The 20061-nt window shown below is 51.6% G+C and overlaps 2 protein-coding genes across 2 annotated transcripts in view; one reads left to right on the forward strand and one right to left on the reverse strand.

Moving 5' to 3' along the window:
* Positions 1–4526, reverse strand: part of LOC118383409 (E3 ubiquitin-protein ligase RNF182) — a 30994-nt gene extending 26468 nt beyond the window's left edge. The window contains exon 1 of the mRNA XM_052509503.1: positions 3790–4526. The gene's annotated coding sequence lies outside the window, so the exon portion shown is untranslated. The remainder of the gene's footprint in view (positions 1–3789) is intronic.
* LOC127924863 (centrosomal protein of 89 kDa-like) overlaps positions 1–20061 on the forward strand; it is an 87433-nt gene that overhangs the window by 58324 nt on the left and 9048 nt on the right. The window contains exon 5 of the mRNA XM_052509504.1: positions 4535–4704. Coding sequence (XP_052365464.1) covers positions 4535–4704 — 170 coding nt within the window. The remainder of the gene's footprint in view (positions 1–4534; positions 4705–20061) is intronic.

Below are 20061 nucleotides of genomic sequence, written 5' to 3' on the forward strand. Positions count from 1 at the left end.
TTACCAGGTCTGTGTTGTGTTGCTGGTTCATTACCAGGTCTGTGTTGTGTTTCTGGTTCATTACCAGGTCTGTGTTGCTGGTTCATTACCAGGTCTGTGTTGCTGGTTCATTAACAGGTCTGTGTTGTGTTGCTGGTTCATTAACAGGTCTGTGTTGTGTTGCTGGTTCATTACCAGGTCTGTGTTGTGTTGCTGGTTCATTACCAGGTCTGTGTTGTGTTGCTGGTTCATTAACAGGTCTGTGTTGCTGGTTCATTACCAGGTCTGTGTTGCTGGTTCATTACCAGGTCTGTGTTGCTGGTTCATTACCAGGTCTGTGTTGCTGGTTCATTAACAGGTCTGTGTTGTGTTGCTGGTTCATTAACAGGTCTGTGTTGTGTTGCTGGTTCATTACCAGGTCTGTGTTGTGTTGCTGGTTCATTACCAGGTCTGTGTTGTGTTGCTGGTTCATTAACAGGTCTGTGTTGCTGGTTAATTACCAGGTCTGTGTTGCTGGTTCATTACCAGGTCTGTGTTGCTGGTTCATTACCAGGTCTGTGTTGCTGGTTCATTACCAGGTCTGTGTTGCTGGTTCATTAACAGGTCTGTGTTGTGTTGCTGGTTCATTACCAGGTCTGTGTTGTGTTGCTGGTTCATTAACAGGTCTGTGTTGCTGGTTCATTACCAGGTCTGTGTTGCTGGTTCATTAACAGGTCTGTGTTGTGTTGCTGGTTCATTACCAGGTCTGTGTTGCTGGTTCATTAACAGGTCTGTGTTGTGTTGCTGGTTCATTACCAGGTCTGTGTTGCTGGTTCATTAACAGGTCTGTGTTGTGTTGCTGGTTCATTACCAGGTCTGTGTTGCTGGTTCATTAACAGGTCTGTGTTGTGTTGCTGGTTCATTACCAGGTCTGTGTTGTGTTGCTGGTTCATTATCAGGTCTGTGTTGCTGGTTCATTACCAGGTCTGTGTTGCTGGTTCATTAACAGGTCTGTTTTGTGTTGCTGGTTCATTACCAGGTCTGTGTTGCTGGTTCATTAACAAGTCTGTGTTGTGTTGCTGGTTCATTACCAGGTCTGTGTTGCTGGTTCATTAACAGGTCTGTGTTGTGTTGCTGGTTCATTACCAGGTCTGTGTTGCTGGTTCATTAACAGGTCTGTGTTGTGTTGCTGGTTCATTACCAGGTCTGTGTTGTGTTGCTGGTTCATTACCAGGTCTGTGTTGTGTTGCTGGTTCATTACCAGGTCTGTGTTGCTGGTTCATTAACAGGTCTGTGTTGTGTTGCTGGTTCATTAACAGGTCTGTGTTGTGTTGCTGGTTCATTAACAGGTCTGTGTTGTGTTGCTGGTTCATTAACAGGTCTGTGTTGTGTTGCTGGTTCATTAACAGGTCTGTGTTGTGTTGCTGGTTCATTACCAGGTCTGTGTTTTGTTGCTGGTTCATTACCAGGTCTGTGTTGCTGGTTCATTAACAGGTCTGTGTTGTGTTGCTGGTTCATTACCAGGTCTGTGTTGCTGGTTCATTAACAGGTCTGTGTTGTGTTGCTGGTTCATTACCAGGTCTGTGTTGCTGGTTCATTAACAGGTCTGTGTTGTGTTGCTGGTTCATTACCAGGTCTGTGTTGCTGGTTCATTAACAGGTCTGTGTTGTGTTGCTGGTTCATTACCAGGTCTGTGTTGTGTTGCTGGTTCATTACCAGGTCTGTGTTGTGTTGCTGGTTCATTACCAGGTCTGTGTTGCTGGTTCATTAACAGGTCTGTGTTGTGTTGCTGGTTCATTACCAGGTCTGTGTTGCTGGTTCATTAACAGGTCTGTGTTGTGTTGCTGGTTCATTAACAGGTCTGTGTTGTGTTGCTGGTTCATTACCAGGTCTGTGTTTTGTTGCTGGTTCATTACCAGGTCTGTGTTGCTGGTTCATTAACAGGTCTGTGTTGTGTTGCTGGTTCATTACCAGGTCTGTGTTGCTGGTTCATTAACAGGTCTGTGTTGTGTTGCTGGTTCATTACCAGGTCTGTGTTGCTGGTTCATTAACAGGTCTGTGTTGTGTTGCTGGTTCATTACCAGGTCTGTGTTGCTGGTTCATTAACAGGTCTGTGTTGTGTTGCTGGTTCATTACCAGGTCTGTGTTGTGTTGCTGGTTCATTACCAGGTCTGTGTTGTGTTGCTGGTTCATTACCAGGTCTGTGTTGCTGGTTCATTAACAGGTCTGTGTTGTGTTGCTGGTTCATTACCAGGTCTGTGTTGCTGGTTCATTAACAGGTCTGTGTTGTGTTGCTGGTTCATTACCAGGTCTGTGTTGCTGGTTCATTAACAGGTCTGTGTTGTGTTGCTGGTTCATTACCAGGTCTGTGTTGCTGGTTCATTAACAGGTCTGTGTTGTGTTGCTGGTTCATTACCAGGTCTGTGTTGTGTTGCTGGTTCATTACCAGGTCTGTGTTGTGTTGCTGGTTCATTACCAGGTCTGTGTTGCTGGTTCATTAACAGGTCTGTGTTGTGTTGCTGGTTCATTAACAGGTCTGTGTTGTGTTGCTGGTTCATTAACAGGTCTGTGTTGTGTTGCTGGTTCATTAACAGGTCTGTGTTGTGTTGCTGGTTCATTAACAGGTCTGTGTTGTGTTGCTGGTTCATTACCAGGTCTGTGTTTTGTTGCTGGTTCATTACCAGGTCTGTGTTGCTGGTTCATTAACAGGTCTGTGTTGTGTTGCTGGTTCATTACCAGGTCTGTGTTGCTGGTTCATTAACAGGTCTGTGTTGTGTTGCTGGTTCATTACCAGGTCTGTGTTGCTGGTTCATTAACAGGTCTGTGTTGTGTTGCTGGTTCATTACCAGGTCTGTGTTGCTGGTTCATTAACAGGTCTGTGTTGTGTTGCTGGTTCATTACCAGGTCTGTGTTGTGTTGCTGGTTCATTACCAGGTCTGTGTTGTGTTGCTGGTTCATTACCAGATCTGTGTTGCTGGTTCATTAACAGGTCTGTGTTGTGTTGCTGGTTCATTACCAGGTCTGTGTTGCTGGTTCACTAACAGGTCTGTGTTGTGTTGCTGGTTCATTACCAGGTCTGTGTTGCTGGTTCATTAACAGGTCTGTGTTGTGTTGCTGGTTCATTACCAGGTCTGTGTTGCTGGTTCATTAACAGGTCTGTGTTGTGTTGCTGGTTCATTAACAGGTCAGACAGCATTATTTAGAGGTAGATTGTTAATATCCTGAGGCAAACTGATGACTTCAGACTGTGTTTTTCTTTAAGACCACATCATCACATCACTGCTGCTACTGCTGCTGTTCCCACGCTCAGCCCTGCTTCACTCAGCCCTGCTTCACTCAGCCCTGCTTCACTCAGCCCTGTTTCACTCAGCCCTCTTTTACTCAGCCCTCTTTTACTCAGCCCTCTTTTACTCAGCCCTCTTTTACTCAGGCCTGGCTGGGGACGGTGGATGAAGTGTATGAATGTCTGGCTGGGCTGGAGACAGTGGATGAAGTGTATGAATGCCTGGATGGGCTGGGGGACAGTGGATGAAGTTAATGAATGCCTGGCTGGGCTGGGGGACAGTGGATGAAGTTAATGAATGCCTGGCTGGGCTGGGGGACAATGGATGAAGTTAATGAATGCCTGGCTGGGCTGGGGGACAATGGTGAAGTTTATGAATGCCTGGCTGGGCTGGGGGACAATGGATGAAGTTAATGAATGCCTGGCTGGGCTGGGGGACAGTGCTCTCACACACAGACACACTAACACACATACTGAGACAAACACACTACCTAACACATTAGAAGTTAAAACAAGTACCCCTCTCTCTCCCTTCCCCAAATCCTTACCTTCCCTGCAGTAGGTCCAGTGTCTGGGTACTCCAGTGGTCCAGTGTCGGGGTACTCCAGTGTTCCAGTGTCTGGGTACTCCAGTGGTCCAGTGTCTGGGTATTCCAGTGGTCCAGTGGCTCAGTGGTCCAGTGTCTGGGTACTCCAGTGGTCCAGTGTCTGGGTACTCCAGTGGTCCAGTGTCTGGGTACTCCAGTGGTCCAGTGTCTGGGTACTCCAGTGGTCCAGTGTCTGGGTACTCCAGTGGTCCAGTGTCTGGGTACTCCAGTGGTCCAGTGTCTGGGTACTCCAGTGGTCCAGTGTCTGGGTACTCCAGTGGTCCAGTGTCTGGGTACTCCAGTGGTCCAGTGTCTGGGTACTCCAGTGGTCCAGTGTCTGGGTACTCCAGTGGTCCAGTGTCTGAGTACTTAATAGCCTGAGTTATCCTATGCTCCTCGAGGTGCTGGTAGTAGTGGTGGTGCTAAATGTCCGTTCTGTGGTGGAGCCATCCCCCTGACAGGGTCTCCTCTCTCTCACAGGGAGCCGGCAGTCTAACCGTCTCCTCTCTCTCTCTATCCCTCCAGGAGCAGGCAGCGGTCTGACTCTCTCTTCCTCCCCCCTCCAGCCATCTAAGCGTCTCTGTCCTCTCTCTCTCTCTCTCTCTCTCTCTCTCTCTCTCTCTCTCTCTCTCTCTCTCTCTCTCTCTCTCTCTCTCTCTCTCCAGGAGCAGGCAGCGGTCTGACTGTCTCCTCTTCTCCCCCTCCAGGTGTACAAGAAGCAGGCAGCCTGCAGCCTGGGGGTTCTGGGCCAGAGGCTGGTGGAGCAGGAGGAGGACTTTGCAGGGAGGGCAGCCTCCTACCAGACAGAAATACAGCACCTCCAGAGGCTTCTACGAGACAAACAGCACGACCTGGACGGAGTGCTGCGGCAGAAAAGGTACCAGCCAGGGAAACAGGCAGCCAGCCAGGGAAACAGGCAGACAGTCAGAGAACCAGGCAGCCAGCCAGGCAGCTACTCAGCCAGGGAAACAGGCAGCCAGCCAGGCAGCTACTCAGCCAGGGAAACAGGCAGCCAGCCAGGCAGCTACTCAGCCAGGGAAACAGGCAGACAGTCAGAGAACCAGGCAGCCAGCCAGGGAAACAGGCAGACAGTCAGAGAACCAGGCAGCCAGCCAGGGAAACAGGCAGACAGTCAGAGAACCAGGCAGCCAGCCAGGGAAACAGGCAGCCAGCCAGAGAACCAGGCAGCCAGCCAGGCAGCTACTCAGCCAGGGAAACAGGCAGCCAGCCAGGCAGCTACTCAGCCAGGGAAACAGGCAGACAGCCAGGCAGCTACTCAGCCAGGGAAACAGGCAGACAGTCAGAGAACCAGGCAGCCAGCCAGGGAAACAGGCAGACAGTCAGAGAACCAGGCAGCCAGCCAGGGAAACAGGCAGCCAGCCAGAGAACCAGGCAGCCAGCCAGGCAGCTACTCAGCCAGGGAAACAGGCAGCCAGCCAGGCAGCTACTCAGCCAGGGAAACAGGCAGACAGCCAGGCAGCTACTCAGCCAGGGAAACAGGCAGACAGTCAGAGAACCAGGCAGCCAGCCAGGGAAACAGGCAGACAGTCAGAGAACCAGGCAGCCAGCCAGGGAAACAGGCAGCCAGCCAGAGAACCAGGCAGCCAGCCAGGCAGCTACTCAGCCAGGGAAACAGGCAGCCAGCCAGGCAGCTACTCAGCCAGGGAAACAGGCAGACAGCCAGGCAGCTACTCAGCCAGGGAAACAGGCAGACAGTCAGAGAACCAGGCAGCCAGCCAGGGAAACAGGCAGACAGTCAGAGAACCAGGCAGCCAGCCAGGGAAACAGGCAGACAGTCAGAGAACCAGGCAGCCAGCCAGGGAAACAGGCAGCCAGCCAGAGAACCAGGCAGCCAGCCAGGCAGCTACTCAGCCAGGGAAACAGGCAGCCAGCCAGGCAGCTACTCAGCCAGGGAAACAGGCAGACAGCCAGGCAGCTACTCAGCCAGGGAAACAGGCAGACAGTCAGAGAACCAGGCAGCCAGCCAGGGAAACAGGCAGACAGTCAGAGAACCAGGCAGCCAGCCAGGGAAACAGGCAGACAGTCAGAGAACCAGGCAGCCAGCCAGGCAGCTACTCAGCCAGGGAAACAGGCAGACAGTCAGAGACCCAGGCAGCCAGCCAGGCAGCTACTCAGCCAGGGAAACAGGCAGACAGTCAGAGACCCAGGCAGCCAGCCAGGCAGCTACTCAGCCAGGGAAACAGGCAGCCAGCCAGGCAGCTACTCAGCCAGGGAAACAGGCAGACAGTCAGAGAACCAGGCAGCCAGCCAGGCAGCTACTCAGCCAGGGAAACAGGCAGACAGTCAGAGACCCAGGCAGCCAGCCAGGCAGCTACTCAGCCAGGGAAACAGGCAGCCAGCCAGGCAGCTACTCAGCCAGGAAACAGGCAGACAGTCAGAGACCCAGGCAGCCAGCCAGGCAGCTACTCACCCAGGGAAACAGGCAGACAGTCAGAGACCCAGGCAGCCAGCCAGGCAGCTACTCAGCCAGGGAAACAGGCAGCCAGCCAGGCAGCTACTCAGCCAGGGAAACAGGCAGACAGTCAGAGAACCAGGCAGCCAGCCAGGCAGCTACTCAGCCAGGGAAACAGGCAGACAGTCAGAGACCCAGGCAGCCAGCCAGGCAGCTACTCAGCCAGGGAAACAGGCAGGCAGAGAGACAGTAGCCGAGTCACACACAGGCAGGAGTAGTGAGCAGGCAGGCAGCCGAGTCACTAGCAACGCAAACCAATGACAGGCCCCGGAGGGAGCGCAAGGTGGGGAGGAGGGGGAGTCAGCAAGCGCTTCTGCCTGGGCAAGACGAGAACAGCTGCAGCTCTCTCTCTCTCTCTTTCTCTCTCTCTCCGCTTTCCCTGCCCTTTCTCTCTCTCCACTTTTCATCCCCTTTCTCTGTATCTCTCTCTCTCCTTTAGTTCATGCTATTTTAATATTGAACCATCTAAATTCAGTTATTTTAACAGTAGCATGACAGAATTGATCCAACATTCCCCAAGCCTCCTACGGTACAGAGCAGGAGTACGATGACTTGGCAACAAAGAAAGTTTGAGTGATTTGATTTGGGCGATTCTGAGAGCATTCAATCATATTGTGAATGTCGATTTGGCTTGATCAATTTCTCCCTGAGATGAAGTTGCCCTGTCTGTCTGTGATTGTTTGTCCGTCTATCAAGTCGGTCAAGCTGTCTGCCTGTCCATCAAATGAAATGTATTCATATAGCCCTTCGTACATCAGCTGATATCTCAAAGGGCTGTACAGAAACCCAGCCTAAAACCCCAAACAGCAAGCAATGCAGGTGTAGAAGCACGGTGGCTAGGAAAAACTCCCTAGAAAGGTCAAAACCTAGGAAGAAACCTATTTAGGAACCAGGCTATGAGGGGTGGCCAGTCCTCTTCTGGCTGTGCCGGGTGGAGATGGAGATTATAACAGAACATAACCAATATGTTCAAATGTTCATAAATGACCAGCATGGTCCAAAAATAATAATCACAGGCAGAACAGTTGAAACTGGAGCAGCAGCATGGCCAGGTGGACTGGGGACAGCAAGGAGTCATCATGTCAGGTAGTCCTGGGGCATGGTCCTTGGGCTCAGGTCCTCCGAGAGAGAGAAAGAAAGAAGGAGAGAATTAGAGAACGCACACTTAGATTCACACAGGACACCGAATAGGACAGGAGAAGTACTCCAGATATAACAAACTGACCCAAGCCACCCGACACAAACTACTGCAGCATAAATGCTGGAGGGGTCAGGAGACACTGTGGCCCCATCCGAGGACACCCTCGGACAGGGCCAAACAGGAAGGATATAACCCCACCCACTTTGCCAAAGCACAGCCCCACACCATGAAATGGATATCTTCAACCACCAACTTATCATCCTGAGACAAGCCATCTGTATGGCTGTCTGCCCATTTGTCTGTCTGTCTTTCTATCTATAGGGAGAGACCTTTAGTCTAGAATGCTCTCTGCTGACATCTGTAGTAGTTTATATTTTAATAATTGTTGTTTGTTACATTTTATTACATTTGTGATGGATGACTTTTCTGGTAGTGGATGTAGTGCGTGTCGTGACTACCATTAATGTGGATGTAGTCTGTGTTGTGACTACCATTAATGTGGATGTAGTCTGTGTCGTGACTACCATTAATGTGGATGTAGTCTGTGTCGTGACGTGACTACCATTAATGTGGATGTAGTCTGTGTCGTGACTACCATTAATGTGGATGTAGTCTGTGTCGTGACTACCATTAATATGGATGTAGTCTGTGTCGTGTCTACCATTAATGTGGATGTAGTCTGTGTCGTGTCGACAGTCGTGACTACCATTAATGTGGATGTAGTCTGTGTCGTGTCTACCATTAATGTGGATGTAGTCTGTGTGTCGTGACTACCATTAATGTGGATGTAGTCTGTGTCGTGACTACCATTAATGTGGATGTAGTCTGTGTCGTGACTACCATTAATGTGGATGTAGTCTGTGTGTGTCGTGACTACCATTAATGTGGATGTAGTCTGTGTCGTGTCTACCATTAATGTGGATGTAGTCTGTGTCGTGTCGTGACTACCATTAATGTGGATGTAGTCTGTGTCGTGACTACCATTAATGTGGATGTAGTCTGTGTCGTGTCGTGACTACCATTAATGTGGATGTAGTCTGTGTCGTGTCTACCATTAATGTGGATGTAGTCTGTGTCGTGTCTACCATTAATGTGGATGTAGTCTCTGTGTCGTGTCGTGACTACCATTAATGTGGATGTAGTCTGTGTCGTGTCTACCATTAATGTGGATGTAGTCTGTGTCGTGACTACCATTAATGTGGATGTAGTCTGTGTCGTGACTACCGTTAATGTGGAGGTAGTCTGTGTCGTGTCGTGACTACCGTTAATATGGATGTAGTCTGTGTCGTGACTACCATTAATGTGGATGTAGTCTGTGTCGTGACTACCATTAATGTGGATGTAGTCTGTGTCGTGTCGTGACTACCATTAATGTGGATGTAGTCTGTGTCGTGACTACCATTAATGTGGATGTAGTCTGTGTCGTGACTACCATTAATATGGATGTAGTCTGTGTCGTGACTACCATTAATGTGGATGTAGTCTGTGTCGTGACTACCATTAATGTGGATGTAGTCTGTGTCGTGACTACCATTAATGTGGATGTAGTCTGTGTCGTGACTACCATTAATGTGGATGTAGTCTGTGTCGTGACGTGACTACCATTAATGTGGATGTAGTCTGTGTCGTGACTACCATTAATGTGGATGTAGTCTGTGTCGTGACTACCATTAATGTGGATGTAGTCTGTGTTGTGTCGTGACTACCATTAATGTGGATGTAGTCTGTGTCGTGACTACCATTAATGTGGATGTAGTCTGTGTTGTGACGTGACTACCATTAATGTGGATGTAGTCTGTGACGTGACTACCATTAATGTGGATGTAGTCTGTGTCGTGACTACCATTAATGTGGATGTAGTCTGTGTCGTGACGTGACTACCATTAATGTGGATGTAGTCTGTGTCGTGACTACCATTAATGTGGATGTAGTCTGTGACGTGACTACCATTAATGTGGATGTAGTCTGTGTCGTGACTACCATTAATGTGGATGTAGTCTGTGTCGTGACTACCATTAATGTGGATGTAGTCTGTGTCGTGACTACCATTAATGTGGATGTAGTCTGTGTCGTGACTACCATTAATGTGGATGTAGTCTGTGTCGTGACTACCATTAATGTGGATGTAGTCTGTGTCGTGACTACCATTAATGTGGATGTAGTCTGTGTCGTGACTACCATTAATGTGGATGTAGTCTGTGTCGTGACTACCATTAATATGGATGTAGTCTGTGTCGTGACTACCATTAATGTGGATGTAGTCTGTGTCGTGACTACCATTAATGTGGATGTAGTCTGTGTCGTGACTACCATTAATGTGGATGTAGTCTGTGTCGTGACTACCATTAATGTGGATGTAGTCTGTGTCGTGACTACCATTAATGTGGATGTAGTCTGTGTCGTGACTACCATTAATGTGGATGTAGTCTGTGTCGTGACTACCATTAATGTGGATGTAGTCTGTGTCGTGATGTGACTACCATTAATGTGGATGTAGTCTGTGTCGATGTAGTCGTGACTACCATTAATGTGGATGTAGTCTGTGTCGTGACGTGACTACCATTAATGTGGATGTAGTCTGTGTCGTGATGTGACTACCATTAATGTGGATGTAGTCTGTGTCGTGTCGTGACTACCATTAATGTGGATGTAGTCTGTGTGTAGTGTCGTGACTACCATTAATGTGGATGTAGTCTGTGTCATGACTACCGTTAATGTGGATGTAGTCTGTGTCGTGTCGTGACTACCATTAATGTGGATGTAGTCTGTAGTCTGTGTCGTGACTACCATTAATGTGGATGTAGTCTGTGTCGTGACTACCATTAATGTGGATGTAGTCTGTGTCGTGACTACCATTAATGTGGATGTAGTCTGTGTCGTGTCGTGACTACCATTAATGTGGATGTAGTCTGTGTCGTGTCGTGACTACCATTAATGTGGATGTAGTCTGTGTCGTGACTACCATTAATGTGGATGTAGTCTGTGTCGTGACTACCATTAATGTGGATGTAGTCTGTGTCGTGTCTACCATTAATGTGGATGTAGTCTGTGTCGTGACTACCATTAATGTGGATGTAGTCTGTGTCGTGTCGTGACTACCATTAATGTGGATGTAGTCTGTGTCGTGACTACCATTAATGTGGATGTAGTCTGTGTCGTGACTACCATTAATATGGATGTAGTCTGTGTCGTGACTACCATTAATATGGATGTAGTCTGTGTCGTGACTACCATTAATGTGGATGTAGTCTGTGTCGTGACTACCATTAATGTGGATGTAGTCTGTGTCGTGACTACCATTAATGTGGATGTAGTCTGTGTCGTGACTACCATTAATGTGGATGTAGTCTGTGTCGTGTCGTGACTACCATTAATGTGGATGTAGTCTGTGTCGTGACTACCATTAATGTGGATGTAGTCTTTGTCGTGTCGTGACTACCATTAATGTGGATGTAGTCTGTGTCGTGACTACCATTAATGTGGATGTAGTCTGTGTCGTGACTACCATTAATGTGGATGTAGTCTGTGTCGTGACTACCATTAATGCGATGACGGCTATTCATCCAATTATTACGCGATTAAATTAATCATATAACAAATAATTAAGTATTCATTTGGGGCACCGTGGAAAAAGTTTATTTTAACAAGTTTGCAGTTTCCCGAATTAACTCAAAAATATCAGAATATATTGATATACTGTCATCCATCATTAATTTGCTCCTATTTCAGTCTCATTCTGATACATCGTAATATCCTATATATCTGCACAAACCCTAGTCTCCATGAGGAATCAGCGATAAATAATGCAGCCAATTTGTGTATTTACTAAATAACTAAAAAATCACACACACAGGATAGATTATACACTGATTACTAACACGGTGCAATGAAAAGTCCCTAGTGGACTAACCCGATATGACGGCTTGTTACACAATGAAAAGTCCCTAGTGGACTAACCTGATATCACGGCTTGTTACACAATGAAAAGTCCCTAGTGGACTAACCCGATATGATGGCTTGTTACACAATGAAAGGTCCCTAGTGGACTAACCCGATATGACGGCTTGTTACATAATGAAAGGTCCCTAGTGGACTAACCTGATATGACGGCTTGTTCCACAATGAAAGGTCCCTAGTGGACGAACCCGATATGACGGCTTGTTACATAATGAAAAGGGTTGGGAAAAGAAAGAGCGACAAAGAAATTAAACTATCGTACATACAGTTGAATAATACGCTCATCGTGAAAATATGGATAGTTATCACCCTAACAACCGCTCATTTGGATTTAGAAATGCAATGTACATATTTACGCTTGTATGTCTTTGTCGTCTCTCTCTGTTGAAATCGCCCGATCCGTCTGTGACGAATAGTTCGACATAAAGTAGTGGTCCTTCTGTGGCTCAGTTGGTAGAGCATGGCGCTTGTAACGCCAGGGTAGTGGGTTCGATTCGGGACCACCCATACGTAGAATGTATGCACACATGACTGTAAGTCGCTTTGGATAAAAGCGTCAGCTAAATGGCATATATTATTAGTATTATTATTCTATATTATATATATAAAGTCTCTGGTTGCCCACCATGTCCTTTGTTCTGGAAGTGTCTGTTTAGAATGGAAAAACGGCAGACCACATGGTGGTGGAAGGGAAATGCTCTTCCCGTCTCGTCCACCGTTAGACTGAATCCTTCAAAGGTACACACGTGGTGGTCCTCGGTCGAGTTTACTAGACTACAATGAAAAGTCCCTAGTGGACTAACCTGATACAAAGGCTTAAACAATCTGGGGGAAAAGGGGCGTTCCCTCCTTTTGGCATAATGTCACGTGGGCGTGGTCACCGACTGGGTAAAACTTTACATGAAAAATAATTATAATTTAGAAGGCTAAAATCACATTTCATCTTCTCACAAATAGTTTCATATTTAATCGTATAAGTTCCCCAACATTTAGATCTGATAACTAGGACGTATACATTGTTAGAATTACCATTATTTGGTTACACCGTTCTTAATGATATCACAAAACAACAACTTATTTGACATGATTTTTGTTTTGAGCCCCACCAACCATTTCCCACATTCTGTCTGTCTGACTGTCTGTCTGTCTCTCTGTCTGACTGTCTGTCTCTCTGTCTGACTGTCTGTCTCTCTGTCTGACTGTCTGTCTCTCTGTCTGACTGTCTGTCTGTCTCTCTCTCTCTCACCAACCATTTCCCACATTCTGTCTGTCTGTCTGACTGTCTGACTGTCTGTCTGTCTCTCTCTCTCACCAACCATTTCCCACATTCTGTCTGTCTGACTGACTGTCTGACTCTCTCTGTCTGACTGTCTGTCTGTCTCTCTCTCTCTCACCAACCATTTCCTACATTCTGTCTGTCTGACTGTCTGTCTGACTGTCTGTCTGTCTCTCTCTCTCCATGATAACATCTCAGTAGTGTTGTCATGTGTTCCTGTCTCTAACCTGATAGTTCATCTCTGATGATCTACCGTCATGTCAGAGTGTTCCTGTCTCTAACCTGATAGTTCATCTCTGCAAGCATTCCCCTGTGCTATATCAACCCCAACCAGACAGTGGTGCTGTACCAACCCCAACCAGACAGTGGTGCTGTACCAACCCCAACCAGACAGTGGTGCTGTACCAACCCCAACCAGACAGTGGTGCTGTACCAACCCCAACCAGACAGTGGTGCTGTACCAACCCCAACCAGACAGTGGTGCTGTACCAACCCCAACCAGACAGTGGTGCTGTACCAACTCCAACCAGACAGTGGTGCTGTACCAACCCCAACCAGACAGTGGTGCTGTACCCAACACAGACATTCCCCTGTTCTGTGTGGATCTATCTGAACTCTGCCTATGTCTGGACTGTTTACCAGGAAGTACACACACACACACACACACACACACACACACACACACACACACACACACACACACACACACACACACACACACACACACACACACACACACACACACACACACACACACACACACACACACACACACACACACACACACACACACACACACACACACACACACACACACACACACACACACACACACACACACACACACACACACACACACACACACACACACACACACACACACACACACACACACACACACACACACACACACACACACACACACACACACACACACACACACACACACACACACACACACACACACACACACACACACACACCACACACACACACACACACACACACACACACACACACACACACACACACACACACACACACACACACACACACACACACACACACACACACACACACACACACACACACACACACACACACACACACACACACACACACACACACACACACACACACACACACACACACACACACACACACACACACACACACACACACACACACACACACACACACACACACACACACACACACACACACACACACACACACACACACACACACACACACACACACACACACACACACACACACACACACACTGAACAGACATCCCTGAACACTGCCTAGTTCTGTACCGTTCACCAGGAAGCACACAGCAGCTCACTGATTCCCATGGCAACTGGAAAGGGTTCCTTCTAACATGCAGATGGTGAATATCGAATACAGTGATTGGTCCGTTCAGCCCCAGTAGTATCCCCTGTCCCTCTTTCCACTCCCCTGTCCCCTCTCCACTCCCTGTCCCTCTTTCCACTCCATCTTTCCACTCCCCTGTCCCCCTCTCCCATCCCCTGTCCCTCTTTTCACTCCCCTGTCCCCTCTCCACTCCCTTGTCCCTCTTTCCACTCCCTCTTTCCACTCCCCTGTCCCCTCTCCACTCCCTGTCCCTCTTTCCACTCCATCTTTCCACTCCCCTGTCCCTCTTTCCACTCCCCTGTCCCCCTCTCCCATCCCCTATCCCTCTTTTCACTCCCCTGTCCCCTCTCAACTCCCCTGTCCCTCTTTCACCTCTTCTGTCCCTCTTTCCACTCCACTGTCCCCCTCTCCCATCCCCTGTCCCTCTTTCCACTCCCATGTCCCTCTTTCCACTCCCCTGTCCCTCTTTCCACTCCCCTGTCCCTCTTTCCACTCCTCTTTCCACTCCCCTGTCCCTCTTTCCACTCCCCTGTCCCTCTTTCCACTCCCTCTTTCCACTCCCCTGTCCCTTTCTCCCATCCCCTGTCCCTCTCTCCACTCCCCTGTCCCTCTCTCCACTCCCCTGTCCCTCTTTCCACTCCCCTGTCCCTCTCTCCCATCCCCTGTCCCTCTTTCCACTCCCTTGTCCCTCTCTCCACTTCCCTGTCCCTCTTTCCACTCCCCTGTTCCTCTTTCCACTCCCTCTCTCCACTTCCCTGTCCCTCTTTCCACTCCCCTGTCCCTTTTCCATCCCCTGTCCCTCTTTCCACTCCCCTGTCCCTCTCTCCACTCCCCTGTCCCTCTCTCCACTCCCCTGTCCCTCTTTCCACTCCCCTGTCCCTCTCTCCACTCCCCTGTCCCTCTCTCCACTCCCCTGTCCCTCTTTCCACTCGCCTTTCCACTCCCCTGTCCCTCTTTCCACTCCCCTGTCCCTCTCTCCACTCCCCTGTCCCTCTCTCCACTCCCCTGTCCCTCTTTCCACTCCCCTGTCCCCCTCTCCCATCCACCTGTCCCTCTTTTCACTCCCCTGTCCCCTCTCAACTCCCCTGTCCCTCTTTCACCTCTTCTGTCCCTCTTTCCACTCCACTGTCCCCCTCTCCCATCCCCTGTCCCTCTTTCCACTCCCATGTCCCTCTTTCCACTCCCCTGTCCCTCTTTCCACTCCCCTGTCCCTCTTTCCACTCCCCTGTCCCTCTTTCCACTCCTCTTTCCACTCCCCTGTCCCTCTTTCCACTCCCCTGTCCCTCTTTCCACTCCCTCTCTCCACTCCCCTGTCCCTCTCTCCACTCCCCTGTCCCTCTTTCCACTCCCCTGTCCCTCTCTCCCATCCCCTGTCCCTCTTTCCACTCCCCTGTCCCTCTCTCCACTTCCCTGTCCCTCTTTCCACTCCCCTGTTCCTCTTTCCACTCCCTCTCTCCACTTCCCTGTCCCTCTTTCCACTCCCCTGTCCCTTTTCCATCCCTGTCCCTCTTTCCACTCCCCTGTCCCTCTCTCCACTCCCCTGTCCCTCTCTCCACTCCCCTGTCCCTCTCTCCACTCCCCTGTCCCTCTTTCCACTCGCCTTTCCACTCCCCTGTCCCTCTTTCCACTCCCCTGTCCCTCTCTCCACTCCCCTGTCCCTCTTTCCACTCCCTCTCTCCACTCCCCTGTCCCTCTTTCCACTCCCTCTTTCCACTCCCCTGTCCCTCTCTCCACTCCCCTGTCCCTCTTTCCACTCCCTCTCTCCACTCCCCTGTCCCTCTTTCCACTCCCTCTTTCCACTCCCCTGTCCCTCTCTCCACTCCCTCTCTCCACTCCCCTGTCCCTCTTTCCATTCCCCTGTCCCTCTTTCCACTCCCCTGTCCCTCTCTCCACTCCCTCTCTCCACTCCCCTGTCCCTCTTTCCATTCCCCTGTCCCTCTTTCCACTCCCCTGTCCCTCTCTCCACTCCCCTGTCCCTCTCTCCACTCCCTCTATCCACTCCCCTGTCCCTCTTTCCATTCCCCTGTCCCTCTTTCCACTCCCCTGTCCCTCTTTCCACTCCCTCTCTCCACTCCCCTGTCCCTCTTTCCACTCCCTCTTTCCACTCCCCTGTCCCTCTCTCCACTCCCCTGTCCCTCTTTCCACTCCCTCTCTCCACTCCCCTGTCCCTCTTTCCACTCCCTCTTTCCACTTCCCTGTCCCTCTTTCCACTCCCCTGTCCCTCTCTCCACTCCCTCTCTCCACTCCCCTGTCCCTCTTTCCATTCCCCTGTCCCTCTTTCCACTCCCCTGTCCCTCTCTCCACTCCCCTGGCCCTCTTTCCACTTCCCTGTCCCTCTTTCCACTTCCCTGTCCCTCTTTCCACTTCACTGTCCCTCTTTCCACTCCCCTGTCCCTCTTTCCACTCCCCTGTCCCTCTTTCCACTCCCTCTCTCCACTCCCTCTCTCCCTCCCCTGTCCCTCTTTCCACTCCCTCTCTCCCATCCCCTGTCCCTCTTTCCACTCCCCTGTCCCTCTCTCCACTCCCCTGTCCCTCTTTCCACTCCCCTGTCCCTCTTTCCACTTCCCTGTCCCTCTTTCCACTCCCCTGTCCCTCTTTCCACTCCCTCTCTCCACTCCCCTGTCCCCTTTCCATCCCCCTGTCCCTCTCTCCACTCCCCTGTCCCTCTTTCCACTCCCTGTCCCTCTTTCCACTCCCCTGTCCCTCTTTCCACTCCCCTGTCCCTCTTTCCACTCCCCTGTCCCTCTCTCCACTCCCCTGTCCCTCTTTCCACTCCCCTGTCCCTCTTTCCACCCCCTGTCCCCCTTTCCACTCCCCTGTCCCTCTCTCCACTCCCCTGTCCCTCTTTCCACTCCCCTGTCCCTCTTTCCACTCCCTCTCTCCACTCCCCTGTCCCTCTTTCCACTCCCCTGTCCCTCTTTCCACTCCCTCTCTCCCATCCCCTGTCCCTCTTTCCACTCCCCTGTCCCTCTTTCCACTCCTCTTTCCACTCCCCTGTCCCTCTTTCCACTCCCCTGTCCCTCTTTCCACTCCCTCTTTCCACTCCCCTGTCCCTTTCTCCCTTCCCCTGTCCCTCTCTCCACTCCCCTGTCCCTCTCTCCACTCCCCTGTCCCTCTTTCCACTCCCCTGTCCCTCTCTCCCATCCCCTGTCCCTCTTTCCACTCCCTTGTCCCTCTCTCCACTTCCCTGTCCCTCTTTCCACTCCCCTGTTCCTCTTTCCCTCCCTCTCCACTTCCCTGTCCCTCTTTCCACTTCCCTGTCCCTTTTCCATCCCCTGTCCCTCTTTCCACTCCCCTGTCCCTCTCTCCACTCCCCTGTCCCTCTCTCCACTCCCCTGTCCCTCTTTCCACTCCCCTGTCCCTCTCTCCACTCCCCTGTCCCTCTCTCCACTCCCCTGTCCCTCTTTCCACTCGCCTTTCCACTCCCCTGTCCCTCTTTCCCCCCTGTCCCTCTCTCCACTCCCCTGTCCCTCTCTCCACTCCCCTGTCCCTCTTTCCACTCCCCTGTCCCCCTCTCCCATCCCCTGTCCCTCTTTTCACTCCCCTGTCCCCTCTCCACTCCCTTGTCCCTCTTTCCACTCCCTCTTTCCACTCCCCTGTCCCCTCTCCACTCCCTGTCCCTCTTTCCACTCCATCTTTCCACTCCCCTGTCCCTCTTTCCACTCCCCTGTCCCCCTCTCCCACCCCCTATCCCTCTTTTCACTCCCCTGTCCCCTCTCAACTCCCCTGTCCCTCTTTCACCTCTTCTGTCCCTCTTTCCACTCCACTGTCCCCCTCTCCCATCCCCTGTCCCTCTTTCCACTCCCATGTCCCTCTTTCCACTCCCCTGTCCCTCTTTCCACTCCCCTGTCCCTCTTTCCACTCCTCTTTCCACTCCCCTGTCCCTCTTTCCACTCCCCTGTCCCTCTTTCCACTCCCTCTTTCCACTCCCCTGTCCCTTTCTCCCATCCCCTGTCCCTCTCTCCACTCCCCTGTCCCTCTCTCCACTCCCCTGTCCCTCTTTCCACTCCCCTGTCCCTCTCTCCCATCCCCTGTCCCTCTTTCCACTCCCTTGTCCCTCTCTCCACTTCCCTGTCCCTCTTTCCACTCCCCTGTTCCTCTTTCCACTCCCTCTCTCCACTTCCCTGTCCCTCTTTCCACTCCCCTGTCCCTTTTCCATCCCCTGTCCCTCTTTCCACTCCCCTGTCCCTCTCTCCACTCCCCTGTCCCTCTTTCCACTCCCCTGTCCCTCTCTCCACTCCCCTGTCCCTCTCTCCACTCCCCTGTCCCTCTTTCCACTCGCCTTTCCACTCCCCTGTCCCTCTTTCCACTCCCCTGTCCCTCTCTCCACTCCCCTGTCCCTCTTTCCACTCCCTCTCTCCACTCCCCTGTCCCTCTTTCCACTCCCTCTTTCCACTCCCCTGTCCCTCTCTCCACTCCCCTGTCCCTCTTTCCACTCCCTCTCTCCACTCCCCTGTCCCTCTTTCCACTCCCTCTTTCCACTCCCCTGTCCCTCTCTCCACTCCCTCTCTCCACTCCCCTGTCCCTCTTTCCATTCCCCTGTCCCTCTTTCCACTCCCCTGTCCCTCTCTCCACTCCCTCTCTCCACTCCCCTGTCCCTCTTTCCATTCCCCTGTCCCTCTTTCCACTCCCCTGTCCCTCTCTCCACTCCCCTGTCCCTCTCTCCACTCCCTCTATCCACTCCCCTGTCCCTCTTTCCATTCCCCTGTCCCTCTTTCCACTCCCCTGTCCCTCTTTCCACTCCCTTTCTCCACTCCCCTGTCCCTCTTTCCACTCCCTCTTTCCACTCCCCTATCCCTCTCTCCACTCCCCTGTCCCTCTTTCACTCCCTCTCTCCACTCCCTGTCCCTCTTTCCACTCCCTCTTTCCACTTCCCTGTCCCTCTTTCCACTCCCCTGTCCCTCTCTCCACTCCCTCTCTCCACTCCCCTGTCCCTCTTTCCATTCCCCTGTCCCTCTTTCCACTCCCCTGTCCCTCTCTCCACTCCCCTGGCCCTCTTTCCACTTCCCTGTCCCTCTTTCCACTTCCCTGTCCCTCTTTCCACTTCACTGTCCCTCTTTCCACTCCCCTGTCCCTCTTTCCACTCCCCTGTCCCTCTTTCCACTCCCCTGTCCCTCTCTCCACTCCCTCTCTCCACTCCCCTGTCCATCTTTCCACTCCCCTGTCCCTCTTTCCACTCCCTCTCTCCCCTCCCCTGTCCCTCTTTCCACTCCCCTGTCCCTCTCTCCACTCCCCTGTCCCTCTTTCCACTCCCCTGTCCCTCTTTCCACTCCCCTGTCCCTCTTTCCACTCCCTCTCTCCACTCCCCTGCCCCTTTCCATCCCCCTGTCCCTCTCTCCACTCCCTGTCCCTCTTTCCACTCCCCCTGTCCCTCTTTCCACTCCCCTGTCCCTCTTTCCACTCCCCTGTCCCTCTTTCCACTCCCCTGTCCCTCTTTCCACTCCCCTGTCCCTCTCTCCACTCCCCTGTCCCTCTTTCCACTCCCCTGTCCCTCTTTCCACCCCCTGTCCCCCTTTCCACTCCCCTGTCCCTCTCTCCACTCCCCTGTCCCTCTTTCCACTCCCCTGTCCCTCTTTCCACTCCCTCTCTCCACTCCCCTGTCCCTCTTTCCACTCCCTCTCTCCACTCCCCTGTCCCTCTTTCCACTCCCCTGTCCCTCTTTCCACTCCCTCTCTCCCATCCCCTGTCCCTCTTTCCACTCCCCTGTCCCTCTCTCCACTCCCCTGTCCCTCTTTCCACTCCCCTGTCCCTCTTTCCACTCCCCTGGCCCTCTTTCCACTTCCCTGTCCCTCTTTCCACTCCCTCTCTCCACTCCCCTGTCCCTCTCTCCACTCCCCTGTCCCTTTTCCATCCCCTGTCCCTCTCTCCACGCCCCTGTCCCTCTTTCCACTCCCCTGTCCCTCTTTCCACTCCCCTGTCCCTCTTTCCACTCCCCTGTCCCTCTTTCCACTCCCCTGTCCCTCTTTCCACTCCCTCTCTCCACTTCCCTGTCCCTCTTTCCACTCCC

Source organism: Oncorhynchus keta, unplaced genomic scaffold (assembly GCF_023373465.1).
Source record: "Oncorhynchus keta strain PuntledgeMale-10-30-2019 unplaced genomic scaffold, Oket_V2 Un_contig_4684_pilon_pilon, whole genome shotgun sequence".
In the NCBI taxonomy this organism is placed as follows: domain Eukaryota; kingdom Metazoa; phylum Chordata; class Actinopteri; order Salmoniformes; family Salmonidae; genus Oncorhynchus; species Oncorhynchus keta.